General features: G+C 41.9%; 1 protein-coding gene across 1 annotated transcript in view; it reads right to left on the bottom strand.

Moving 5' to 3' along the window:
* The window catches only part of LRPPRC (leucine rich pentatricopeptide repeat containing), a 106,209-nt gene extending 99,009 nt beyond the window's left edge, over positions 1-7,200 (bottom strand). The window contains exon 1 of the mRNA XM_030857794.2: positions 7,028-7,200. Coding sequence (XP_030713654.2) covers positions 7,028-7,176 — 149 coding nt within the window. The 5' untranslated portion in view covers positions 7,177-7,200. The remainder of the gene's footprint in view (positions 1-7,027) is intronic.
* Between the last annotated feature and the right edge of the window lie 6,747 nt (positions 7,201-13,947).

Here is a 13,947-nt window from a genome sequence, read left to right as displayed (position 1 = left end):
ATCTAGCTCTTTATCTTCCTAGAATTCTTGCTTAAAACAAAATTAAGTTATAAAATGTCAGTTTAAACCTAAACCCAATGAAAAGAAAAATGCTAAACATAAATAATAGTTTAGGTAGTACTAGATTTGGCAAAAAAATGTGAAGGCAGTACACAAATGCCCAAGGTCTGGGCAACACTGAGAAAAGTATACATAAAGGACCCAGCAAATTAAGCATAATAAATATTAACTACATCATTTCTTCTTTTAAAAATGTATTAGCAGAAAGTACAAGACTTATTTTAAAAGGCCTACTGAAATCCAAGCTATGCTGTTTAACAGGTACGTGACTCTGGGAAAGGTATTTGGTTTAAGCATCAGTTCCCTCAAGTGAGAAAAAGTACCTACCTTGTAAAGATCACATAAAAAATAAGATTCCTAACAAAAGAGTGCTCAATAAATAGTTCTTATTATAGAAGGTACTCAATAAATATCTGCTGTTTGATCTTTTAAAAAATCTTTTGTAAAGCTGTCACAATGAACTTTCTCCCTGAAAAATTCTCCCTGAATTTTCCAAGACCTCAGTTCTCCGAAAACTCTTGCCCAGCTAAGCTGTCCCCCAAACACTGCTTTATGCTCTACGGTAAGTCACAGAACTTCAGAGTAAAAAAGTCACTTGCAACCCTTCTACACTTGGTAACAGTCTTCTGACTTGAAACACCAATGCCATTCCTTTCCACCTATCCAGATGTCCCCTCCATCTCAGGCTCCTCCAGTCCAAAGGGATGTCTCCTTTGTCTCAGCCATGACAGGAACTAACAAGAGTCAGTTACCCAGGCTGGGACCTTAGATGTCACGTGGAGCAAGATATTCTGTAGAATCTATCAATATAAAGCAAGAGTGGGATAGACTAGATTATTCTAGAGATGCCCTCCAGAGTTTACATTCTGAGATCTTATCATGTGCTTACTTACTTGTGATAGTCTCTAATTCCTCAATTTATACTGTATTATGTATTGCCTTTTTTAAAAAATGTTTTTATGTCCATAAGTAATCCCTTTAGCACCTAAAACACAACATATTCAAAGCACTTGGGAACTGAGAATCACAGCATCTGCAGTTGAATCCCAACTGGAGATTCCGGATAAATTACTTCACCCTTCTAAACCTCAGTTTCCTAACTTGTAATATCAACCCACAGAAGATGAAACGTGTGTGTGATAAATTCATACAAACACAGTTTGACAATGGTAAAGATCTACCCCAAAGGTACTATTATTTATCCTAATCTCCAAATCAATTCTTCCTAATTCTAACATTCTCTCCAAGCTCCTGTTCTCTTTCCTTCAGAAAAGGAAGTATCTTTTCTTCAGTTCTGCACCACCTAGTTGTGGCCCTATTAAGCCTAATCTGCAGTATGTATCAATGTTGTTCCTCACTGGTCTATCTATCCCCAGTCCCTATTTCTCCTAGGGTCTTTGTAAACTTTGTCAAGAACTGTACTTCTCAAAAGCCTCCAACGGCTTCCGACCAACTTTCTAATCAACGCTGGTAGCTTTAAGAAACTGATTGGGGACTTCCCTGGTGGTGTAGTGGTTAAGAATCCACCTACCAATGCAGGGGACACAGGGTCGAGCCCTGGTCCGGGAAGATCCCACATGCCATGGAGCAACTAAGCCTGTGTGCCACAACTCCTGAAGCCCGCGTGCCTACAGCCTGTGCTCCACAACAAGAGAAGCCACCGCAATGAGAAGCCCGCGCACCCGCAACCAAGAGTAGCCACTGCTCGCTGCAACTAGAGAAAGCCCACGTGCAGCAACAAAGACCCAACGCAGCCAAAAATAAATTATTTTTTTAAAAAAAGAAATTGATTGACTTTTGCAGTATCAACTTCCACTACATCCCACCCCACGTAGACACACAGGATAAAAGTATGGCCTCCAAGTTTCTTCCACCTCTTTCTTCCCCTGGAACATTCTGACTGCTCATTACCACATGGCCTCTTAAACTTGAGCAATCCCCTACCACAAAACAAATGTTTCTTTCCTTCTTCTCTCTGAAATGCCACAGTATTATATTCCTCTCTATGGATAGCACAAACATAACATGTTGTACATGTGCCTATCATAGTCCTCTGTAATTGATAAACTTAAACCCACAGGGAGCAGAGGCTGAATCGCAACTCCAAAGGACCCAGACAGACTTTTAAATGTGCTGAGAACGTTTTTTTAATGAGAGGTAAACAAGGAAAAGTTTTCTCTCCTTTCAATTTTAGAAGTCACATCATTCTGTCATAGGGCAATATGTGCTCTTCACCTTTAAGATAATCATCAATCCAGATCCGCTTCCAAACTGATTTAACTCAAAGCTTACCTTTCCTCTGAAGCACCTAAGTATTAATAAATTCTAATAATTTCACTCAATAATACTCATCTGTCCTTCTCAGACATTCCTGGAAATCAAGATCAGGGTGAATTTGTGGAGATCCACTGCACTACATGAGTGGGTTAAGTACCCCTTCAAACTCCTTTGCATCCCACAAATACTCCTCCCTCAATATCTAAGATTTTCATTGATTTATTCAACAAACATTTGACATCTACTATGTGCCACAAAGTCAGACACCAGGGGAGGCAAAAAGAGTAAGACAAAGTCCCTGCCTTCAAGGAACCTTCAACCAGGTCTGGAGTGCTGGTGGGTACACATGCAATAGTGTTAATGGGTGCTTTAGTGATTCCGGATCTGAGAGAAAGCACAAGAAGGGAGTGGTCAAAGGGAGAAGCCAGCAACAGAGATTAAACAGAGAAGAGGAGACACATCCCAACAATGAACATCACAGTCAAAGGTAAAGAGATGTGCAACGTGCTCCATCAAAGCCTTGCTGGTTCACAGACCAGCAGCACCTTTATCATCTGAGGGCTTGTTAAAAATGCAGAATCTCAGTCCCCTACCTATACCTACAAAGTCAGAATCCTCATTTTCAGAGGATCCCCAGGGAATTCTTATGCTCATTACGGTTTCAGAAGCCCTGCTGTGGAGGACTCTGAAGTAGTTTGAGATGGCTAGCACAGAGGACACCATGGGAATGAACTCACAAGAAGTGAGGCTCCAGAGGCATCTCCAGATCATGAAGCACCTTATCCTGGAACAAATGGAGCCACCACAGTGTCTAATTCTTAAGTAGGAAAATGACAAGATCAAATTACCAGGGTAACTACAGAATAAAGTAGGGGTTGGAAGAAGAGGGAAATCATTCCAGATGAAGTAGCTCTAACAGAACTTAATCATTTGTGCAATCAATACATAGGAGGGAGGATGGGAACAGGGAAGTGTCAAAGAAATATGAATGAAAAATTTCTATAAAGCTGACAGAAATAGCAACATTCACTAAAACAGGGGACGCACGAGGAACAGACTTGGGAGGAAAGATGAATCCAGTTTGATATTTTCTTTTTTTTTTTATTTTTAAAATTGAAGTATAGGGCTTCCTGGTGGCGCAGTGGTTGAGAGTCCGCCTGCCAATGCAGGGGACACGGGTTCGCGCCCCGGTCCGGGAAGATCCCACATGCCGCGGAGTGGCTGGGCCCGTGAGCCATGGCCACTGGGCCTGCGCGTCCGGAGCCTGTGCTCCGCAACGGGAGAGGCCACAACAGTGAGAAGCCCGCGTACCACCAAAAAAAAAAAAAAAAAAAAAAAAATTGAAGTATAGTTGACTTACAATGTTGTGTTAGTTTCTGGTGTACAGCAAAGTGATGAATCCAGTTTGAGATGTATGGGTTTGAAGTACCTATAGGTCAACAAGTGGAGGTGCATAGTAGCAGGCAGGCACCTCCAGGAGGGAAAATATTGCCATCATCAGATAGGCAGGTATCAGCTGATGCCCTAAAAATGGAAGAGGTCACCCAAAGGGAATGAAAAAAAATGAGAAAACAAAAGGACTAAGGACAACCACCGCCACCCCCCAAAGATATCAGCATTTAGGAGATGAACAGAGGAAAAAGGATGCAACAAAATGAGAAAAATTCTAAAGAGAATAAAATCAAGAAAGAGTGGTGTCATCTTCAATGCCAATAAAAGGGTTTCATTAAGGGGGAAATGGGAGACAGTAATGTCAGAGGTCAAGGCCTAAAGAGTGGATCTGGGGGCTTCCCTGGTGGCGCAGTGATTAAGAATCTGCCTGCCAATGCAGGGGGCACGGGTTGGAGCCCTGGTCCGGGAAGATCCCACATGCCGTGGAGCAACTAAGTCCATGTGCCACAACTACTGAGCCTGCCCTCTAGAGCTCACGAGCCACAGCTACTGAGTCCGCGTGCCACAACTACTGAAGCCCGCGCACCTAGAGCCTGTGCTCCGCAACAAGAGAAGCCACTGCAATGAGAAGCCCGCACACTGTGACGAAGAATAGCCCCCACTCGCCGCAACCAGAGAAAGCCTGCGCACAGCAACAATGACCCAACGCAGCCAAAAATAAAAAAATTTATATAAAAAAAACCAAGAGTGGATCTGGTTAAGAAGTCCCTTAAAAAATTAAATGAAATAAACTTACATCTCACACATGCCTAATTTTAAAAGCACCCTCTCTCTCTCTCTGTATATATATATACACACATCTCAATGGCTCTCTGTGGGTGATAGAATTAAGAGTGATTTTTAGTTTATTGCTTCCCCCCCCAATATTTTGCAATTGTTCCTGAAGGCACATAAGTTCTAAAATTTAAAAATACATAATAAAAAGCTAATAAATAAAACAATGATGGCTATTCCCAGTGGTGTGACTGCAGTGGGTCAAAGAGCAAATTCGAAGTGAAGAAATGAAGGAGACAGGAGTACAGACAGGAAGAAGAGACTGGGGAGCATGTGGAGTTAAGTCCAGTTTCAGGAAAGGTTTTGTTTTTCAGGTGGGAAAGATGTGAGCATGCTTACAGGCTGTGGGTAGGAAACTGTATAGAAAATGTTCAGAGTCCAGGAGAACAAGAAAACAAACACTTCTTTACTGCCTGCTATGAGCTGAGCACACAATGGTGAACAAGACTAAGTTCTAAGGAAACAAGCAGCGGGCAGATAAATAATATCAGACAAGTGAGCCATGCTGTGATACAACTAAAATAGGGTTTGCACTGAGTGTTGAGGTTAGGCCTCTCTGAAGAGATAGCATTTAAGTTGAGTCCTGAATGACAAGAAATGAGCTTTAAAAGAAGAGGGAAAGGCCTTGTTACCTCTACTTCACAGACAACGAACTGAGGATCAAAAAGGCTAGGTAAGGTTATGCAGCAAGTAAATGGAACCCAGGTCTGATGAGCAGACCAACACCCTCTCTACTAGATTGTGTTCCCCCTACTGTTTTCCTCAAATGCAACAGCGAAGATGAACTGTAACATCGACCCTCCCCTGGCCTCACAGGGATGTTAAGGACTAGAAAAATATAAATCATTGGCACAACTTTCTCAAAAGAACCTCTCTGAAAGCCAAGAAGTGTAGATCTGTGAAAGCAGAGGCACAACTTCTAAAGGTTAACTGTTCAGGCCTAATGAGAAAATTCAGGTAGGCTCCAAGTCATAAGCAGACTACATTCCAAAAATGTATAACTAAGTTGCTAAGAAGTCATAAAACATTTCCTCCATGTAATTCTACACATAAAGTAGGTTTCCAAGCAGGACCACAAAAAATCCACGCAATCACAGCTATTACTGTTACTATTATAGTAACTAATACAGCATTTACGAGGAACCAGGCCCTATGTTAAGAGCTTTATATAGATAACCTCATGTAATGTCACCAACACTATTACTACTCCCATCTTATAACTAAAGAAACTGAGGCCTGTCAACGTTACGTAACTTGTCCAGTGGCATCATGCAAATAGAGAAGCCCACAGTCCAGCCCTGGTCTATTCCAGATCCTCAGCTCTTAGTCCTTATGCTGTCTCCCAAAGTACCTCTATTTATAAACACTCGTCTTTCAAAATCAGTTTTTCTTCAACTCTAAAACCTCAGTGCCCATCTACCCTTCTCAGGCGATCAGAATACTACTCAAACGTAAAACAGATAGCTAGTGGGAAGCAGCCGCATAGCACAGGGACATCAGCTCGGTGCTTTGTGCCCACCTAGAGGGGTGGGATAGGGAGGGTGGGAGGGAGACGCAAGAGGGAAGAGATATGGGAACGTGTGTGTGTATGGCTGATTCACTTTGTTACAAAGCAGAAACTGACACACCATTGTAGAGCAATTATACTCCAATAAAGATGTAAAAAAAAAAATACTACTCAAATTAACACCTTCATCAAGCTTCCTTATCCTCTCCTTGGCAAAGTCTATACCAAACTTACCCCCTGATAAACCTCAATCCATGAGAGCATTTATTCACATATTTGACACCCACTGAGAACTTAATTTGCCTTTGCACCCCCAGTTCTCACAGAGTGCCTAGAATGTGTCCACTTACACATTCACTGACATTTACAGAGTCTACTGTCCCGACTCCCAACCCACTGCACATCTTCGTAAATACTGAGGTAAACTCCACTGAAGAAAACGGAGGCAAAAGCCCACACTGATGATAATTAAACTTCCACCTCTAAATTACCCTTTGCTCACCCAAAATTCCCAACCTATCCTCCCTCCAAAAAGAAAGCTCTCGAAACTTAAATCGTAGATGGTTACTAAGCACCAATAACGCTTGCACGTGGGACAACACCCGAGCCGGTCAATCATAGAAGAGTAACACTTGACCCCCTGCAGCAGCCTTCAAAGACCCTCTCAGCTTCTTAGGACGTCGATAACCCGAGGGCAGGGTGACCGAGTCCGAGGCGGCGATGGCAGGATCCATGACGGAAGCAAGCCACGTCCGTGGCCGTAACCTTCGAAGGCGACCAACCCTGTCACCCTAAACCCCCCGGTGAGGAGCGTGATACGAGGCCCGGGGACGCCTGGCCCTGGAGCAGCGAGGAGGGTGTGGAAAGAGCACAAGTGGGACCCGGCCCTCGCCCACGTCCACGACCCCGAGGAACTGCCGCGCTGCAGGCGGGCTGAGAAAGCGGCCGGACACTCACCCGGCGACGCGCCCGGCGCGAGCGGCGTGAGGACAGAAGGCGGCGTGCGGCCGCCTCGGGCCGCCCGCTAGAAGGCGCAGGGAGAGCGGGAGGTGCGGGGCCGCCCCAGCGCGGAGGAGCCAGCGGGCCGGTCTCAGCAAGGCCGCCATGGCTCCGCCGTCCCCACCGTAGGCTGCACGCTGGGCAAGGATGGGGGAGCACGTGACCGCGGGGTCGTCCGGCGCGGGAGAGACCAAAGGCCGGGCGCGCCAGACGTAGGGGGAGACACGTGTTGTTATAACTTGGAAGATTGAAAAACCTGTTTCTCCCAGGACATATGATCCCCACGAGATATGTGCATTACAAGGTAGCTTGATATATCATTCCAGGGAGCGTCTCTTTCCGTTCTCTTTCCTTCACGTCAGCATGTTCAGTCTCTCCACCCCTTCACTTTTCAGTTGGTAGAGTCGGAAGAGGTCGACTCCTCCCAGGTTCGCGCAAGGGCTTGCGGGGGGCCAACTAGCGAGAACACCCGGGAACTCTCGAGAAGAGCCGACTGTGAAGAACCCGGAGTGTGGGACTTTTCTCTGCAGAGTGCGGGCGTTGTAGCCAACGTTACGCGGTTCCCGCTCCAAGCCGAAGATGCCGCGCCTACTGAGAGGAACGTACTATAGTCAGAAGTGTGGGACAGGAAGAACGTTAAGGACCTTTGCACTGTGCTAGGGGCCTCCAAGGTTAAATGTGATGTGATTTGTGTGCTTGGGGCCAGGGGACAGTGTAAAGGTATACGGAGGTACAACTTTTAAGTCCATGAGCAGTGCCTTGCTTTACGAAATGGATGGATTATAACGAAGGTCGTATAGTTTTAAAGCTGGCGGTGAACGCATTATATTCCCCAACTCCCACCCCACCCATTCCTTCAGTAAATGCACCAGCAAGATAACAGTATAATTAAGAGTCCTGAAAAAAAAAAAGTCCTGAGCCAAATCTGGGGATAAAATAGGAGGCCCCCAGCCTTACGACCTGGAAGGGTACCCTGTGCATGTAAATCAACTTAAAAGATTTTTTGCATATTATATATGTAAATTTGGGTTACAAGTTCCCAAGTTACCCAAAGGTTTCGATTCATAAACATAACTTTTAAAACAGTACTGTAATATGCCATCTCAGTTTGTAAAAACACTAATTGACAGTCAAGTTATGTATGTATTTTCAAACACAATTCAGAGCAGCTTTCTCAGCAAAGTTTTGCCGGTTCAGTATCTGTTGGGGCAATCGGAGTTATGTGGGAAGCCGAGAACAGGCTTCAAAAGTACAGACAACTCTCCAGCGCCCTCTTCACCTAGCTGTATTCTAAGCATTCCCAGGTGAAAGCTCAGAAGTTTTTTCCGGAAGCCCGACAAGGAGCTCCTTGAAAGCAGGAACCGTGCGACCTTTTCCTGTAGCGGAAGCACCTACCCAGTGCCAAGCACACGGTAGGTTGCATTAAATAATTACTGAATAAATGTGTTTGGAGGTTATCCAGCTCATTTCTCCTTTGAGAGATGAGAAAAATGAGATCCAAAAAAAGGTTAAATGATTTACTCTGGGTAATACTACTAGGCACTAGGATATAATTTATTCACTCATTCAACACTGATTTATTGAACACATATAAATAGTGTTCTCAAATAGTGCCAGGCACTATTTGAGATGCGGATACAGCAGAGAACAAAAGAGACCAAGTCTGGATTTTGATTCGATTGGCTCCAAAGTTTAGTTTGGGAAGACAGATAAGAACTGTGATGTAAAATAAATAAGGGGAAAGGAATTGAGGGTGGTATGCTTAACCCCCTCGGAGAACAATGAGGACGGTGTGGATGAGAAGAAAGAGCAAAGGGGGTGGCGGGGACCGTGGGCGTTGGGCCTCATCATGCAGAGTGTTGTAGTAAGGACTTTGATTTTTATTCAGAATGAGATGGGAAACCACTGGAAAGTTTAGTATGTTGTGATATGAATCCATTTGCATTTTTAAAGGATTACACTGGCTGCTGTTTGAAAAGGTGATTTTAAGGGAATAGGGAGACCAGTGAGGAGGCTTTTGCAATAATCCAGAGTACATACAGATGGTAGTGGCTTGGAGAAGGGGGGTGGCAGGTGAGAGAATGAAAAAGGGTCAGATCCTCACTCTACTTAAATAGAACCAAGAGGATTTACTGATGGATTGGCTATGGGATGTAAGTCAAAAATGACTCCAAAATTTTTGACCTGAGCAATTAGAAAGATAGAGATGGCACTGATTAAGAAGGGAAAGACTGAGGGAAAAGCAGATTTAAAAGGTGAAATCAAAAGTAATCTGGAATATTAAACTTGAAGTGCCTGTTAGACATCCAAATGTCAAGTTTGAGTAGGGGGTTGGCTGTATGATATACAAGTCTGGAGTTCAGAGCTAAAGATACACTTGGGAGTTTATAGTCTGTATCTATTATTTGAAGCCATAGAAATGAATGAGAAATGGACGAAAGCACCTAGGAGGAAAATATGGATAGACAAAAGATGAGGTCGAAGGACTGAGATTTATGACACTTCAGTATTTAGAGGATGCGAAGATGAAAATCCAGCACAAGAAACTGAGAAAGAATAGCCAGAGAGGTAGGGGGAGAACCAAGAGAGAGTAGTGAGTTCACAAATAACAGAGAGAAACCTTTCAACCATGGGAATTATCAACCATGTAAAATGCTGCTGTTCTGGTAAAATGAGCACTCAACATTGACCATAGGATTTCTCAACTCAGAGGTCCCTGGTGATGCTTAGAAGAGCCATTTTGGTGACATGCTGAGCTAAATGATTGAGCGAAGCAAGTTTAAGAGTACATGAAAGAAGGGGAAGTGGAGATTTAAATTTAAATAAATTTTAAAATTCAGTTCCTTAGTAATTAACCACATTCAACCACATATAGCTAGTAGCTACTGTATTGGACAGCACAGAGAACATTTTCATCATCATAGAAAATTCTACTGGACAGTGCTGCAGTAAGGGGTGAAAAATTGATAATGCAGCATAAGACGGAGAAAGAGTACATTGAATATGCAAGACGGGATGGGATCCAGTACAAAAGTGAAGGGATTGACTAGGTAAGAATCCAGACAGTCCAACCAATGTCACGGAAGGAAGGACAAGGCATGTGGTTGCAGAATCAATGAGGCTGGTAGAGGCAGTAGTGAGAATGAATGCATATTCTTTTCTACTTGCTTCTAGCTCTGAAACCCTTAATCCACAACCAAGATTCTCTCTGTTCTTGTACCAGGCTTCCTCTTGAAGTATGAGGCAATACTGATGAAATTTGTCTAGGCATTCATTTATTCAATCATGAATGTATTCACTATTAAACCCCTAAGTTCTGCCAGGCAGCAAGTTAAGTGTAGAAAAAAATATGATGGGCAAAAGCAGGCATGGTCCTTACTGTTACGGAAGTTACCTTCTAAGGGACAAGGCAGATATTAATCAAATAATCACACTAAATGAATTAAACACTGAAACAGGGGTTCTGAAGGAAAGAGACATGTTTCCTTGAGCGAGTATGCCTCACCTGGGAATCAAAAAACGTTTCCAGGGAAGGGATCTTTAAGTTGAGGTCTGAAGGATGACTAGCTGTTAACACATGCAAGGTATGTGCTGTGTGTGTGTAAGAGAGAAAGAGTGGTTTTGCCTGTTTTTCAGTCCAGACGTAACCAAGTTGTTCTCAGATTTCTTTAGTCTCCAGAAGATGTGACAAAGTGGAAGAGGAGCCCAGGTTGAGCATCCTTGGTTTCTCCCTCAAGTTATTCTGAACTATGAAATGCGTTCAACTGTTGGTTAGAAAATTAGGGGTCCCCATCCCAGTAAATAGAATAGCCTCTGAACAGAATTTTAACAGTTTAGAAGCCAGACTTTGCAGAAGTACTTAACTGCTTTTTTTTTTTTAATGTGTAAAACTGGTGATATCTACCCTTTCCTCCCAGGATTATTTGGGAATATTAGTGACGTACTTACAGGCGCATAGGAAACTGTGAAAAATAATGTTACTACCATCAATATTGTTGTTGCTTTTCATAATCGAGTCTAAACCTCATGAATTTGGGTTCTTCTCCAGTCTCTCCCTGGGGTCCAGTTTTTGACCCCAACATCTTTTCTGCCTATTAATCTATGGCCAGTGTCCCAAATTCCTAACTTAGTTTTCCAGTTGTTAAATGCTTAATGTAAGCAAAGCACGGGACAAGTTACATCTCAGGGCAAAGAAATTATTCATACTACATTTGATGAGCTTAATTTATACGACAGGATAAAACACATATTGTATATAGATAACCATTACATTAGGCAGTGTGATGAGTAGAATGAAGAAGAGACAAGCCAAATGATAGCCAGGCAGGAGAACAGAAGAAGGTTTCATAGTGGGAATGATATTTCAGCCCTCATAGGCTGGGGAAGATGTTAAGTAGTAGACATCATGGCGAGAGGACTTCTAGTTAGAGGGAACAGTAAAAATAAAGATACAGAGCTCTCCTTTCTGTATATACATCTTAAACTGCAGAAAGTGTTTTTGGACACAGAAGTTTGCCCAGAGCCTATCGAGTAAAGGAGAGGATCTGTAAACCAGTGGTGTTCACGCTTCCGTGGCTATGACCAATGGTAAGAAAATACGTTTTATAAGTGACACAAATACACACATACCAAAAACTTTTATAAAACAGTAATGAGCCTTGCTACACGTGATGCCATTAGATATTTACTTATCTATTTTCTATTTCATTTTTTAAAATGCTGATTGATCCTAATTCAAACAAACCAGCTATAAGAAGACTTTTTTAGACACGAGTATAATGCACAATACAAGAATTATTGCTTTTTTAGTGTAATAATGGGCTCTGTTGCTGTGTAAGAAAATACTTGTATATTTTTAGAGATACATGCTGGCATATGTAGAAGTAAATTAACATGCTGTGTGGAATTTTCTTGAAGAAACCTCCCCAAGGAATAAAAGTTAGAACAAAAGGACATAAGAAGCAAGTGTGAATACCCTGCTATATTTAAAATCTGGGTGGGTGTATAGGAGTTCATTTTACTATTCTCTCTACTTTATATATGGTTTTAAGTGTTCATAAAGAAAAAGATCTTAAATGCTGGTTGTATTTTGATTTCACTATTCATTAATACAGCATGACTTGGAGTTTGAAAAACACTGTACTCAGTCATGTCAATATAAGTGCAGGGTAAACAGAAACAGGCAGATAAATGTATCAGACTGTACCTCTTCGAACTGGAGACGTGTTCATGGGAACAACATTGTTGATTGACTTCTCCAGCAAATAGTTGCTCACACGTTAAAACTTGCTATTGTTGCTAAGTCATTTTACATAAAACATGAAATATCTGAGATTGTAGCTAATACAATCTAAGAGAAAGATTTTCATTTAAGACCAAAGTTTAAAAAAAAAAAAGATTTAACTTCAAAATTCTTAGCTGAAAGTATGGTACTCAACGCCCTGAATGGGAAATTTACAAGGCGGTGGACATTAATCTCACTTAGGTCAAATTAACCTTTTCTTGGCCTCATATAATTTATGAGGAATCGCAAAGAATCAAAAACTAGAGCTGATCATTCATAATTGTTTGTTGGCCTTTTTGGAGTCTCCTCCGATTTTCACACAAATACATCCAAACTACTGTGAGCAAAGAACCAAGTGATTGCCTTGAGTTTAAAAGCCTGGTTTGCTTAAAAGCCTTAACATATTTTAAGCAGCAGATTTAATGTTTAGTTATGATTGTATTTTTCCTTAAGGCAACTTGTCTGATGAATCAAGGGCTTCTTCCATCTGTGACTACATTTTTCATATCCAAATTTTTACATGTATGTAATTCCCAATTATTCAAAAAATATTCTGCTCAGACCTTTATTTGCAGACAGCCCCGAGATTCTCATTATAAGTGGAGGTCCAATTTGTCATTGTTACACCCTTCAGCAACACTTCCATCAAACAATAATTCTTTCCTAAGTGCACAAACCAGGAAGACAGGTGCAGGGTCATTTACTGTAAGAAAGTAACCAGCATTGGCAACAAGGGGTTATTGCTGATATTTTCCCAGTGTTACCATGTGTGAAGGCTGAAAGTTTATGTGTTTCCCACAGGGCGGATAGTGTCCGGATAAATCAATATAGAATAGTAGTCAAACGTAATTGGCATTTCAATGTACTATACAACTAAATCCCTTCAAGACAGAAAACAGTTATCATCCTTGTAATAGCTGAACATAAACTTTAGGAAGTCTTTATTAACAGTCATTGTTAATTCCTAAAATGTGACATGGGTCTCTTAAATTTCCTGTTTAACTGAAGTTTTTGTTGTTGTTGTTGTTTTTAAGGAACTAGAAAATATATTTAATTTTCTAAGAGCAATAGGTAATACGAAATTTTGTTTTAGCTTGTGTCTCTCCAAGGGTTGGAAAGTAATTTCTTTTACAAGTTGGATACTTTTATGCAATTTACCTTCTGATAATTTCAGTTTAAGCTGGAGAGGGAAACTAATAGACTTTACTTGTGCTTAGTAAAGAATATATGGATTTTTCATTGCATTAAGTTGCAAAGACATTGATATGGCTATTGTTCTTGGCTGCCCATCTTGCTTTCCAGGCCTGACTGGGAGGAATGCAAATCACCTGCAAGTGTGGCACAGCAAGCAGGATGTAGAACCAATGTGTGTCTTGGGGTTGTCTCCCACTGGAAAGTGAGTGGTGTGTTTTCGTTGAGTGTGGGACAGTTGAATTATATTAGATTAAAGCACTTTTTTGAATTATATATGGCAAGAAAGATACGTGTTTATCACTGCATGTTAGAAGGAGACTGTCAGCATTTTTTTGTCATTGTTCCACAATGTTTCCCCTACATTCATGCTTCTTCTAATTTCCAATATTACACCCCACTA

This window comes from Globicephala melas, chromosome 12 (genome assembly GCF_963455315.2).
Source record: "Globicephala melas chromosome 12, mGloMel1.2, whole genome shotgun sequence".
In the NCBI taxonomy this organism is placed as follows: Eukaryota; Metazoa; Chordata; class Mammalia; order Artiodactyla; family Delphinidae; genus Globicephala; species Globicephala melas.
Note: the sequence above shows the minus strand (reverse complement) of the source record. Positions and strands in the feature narration are given on the sequence as shown.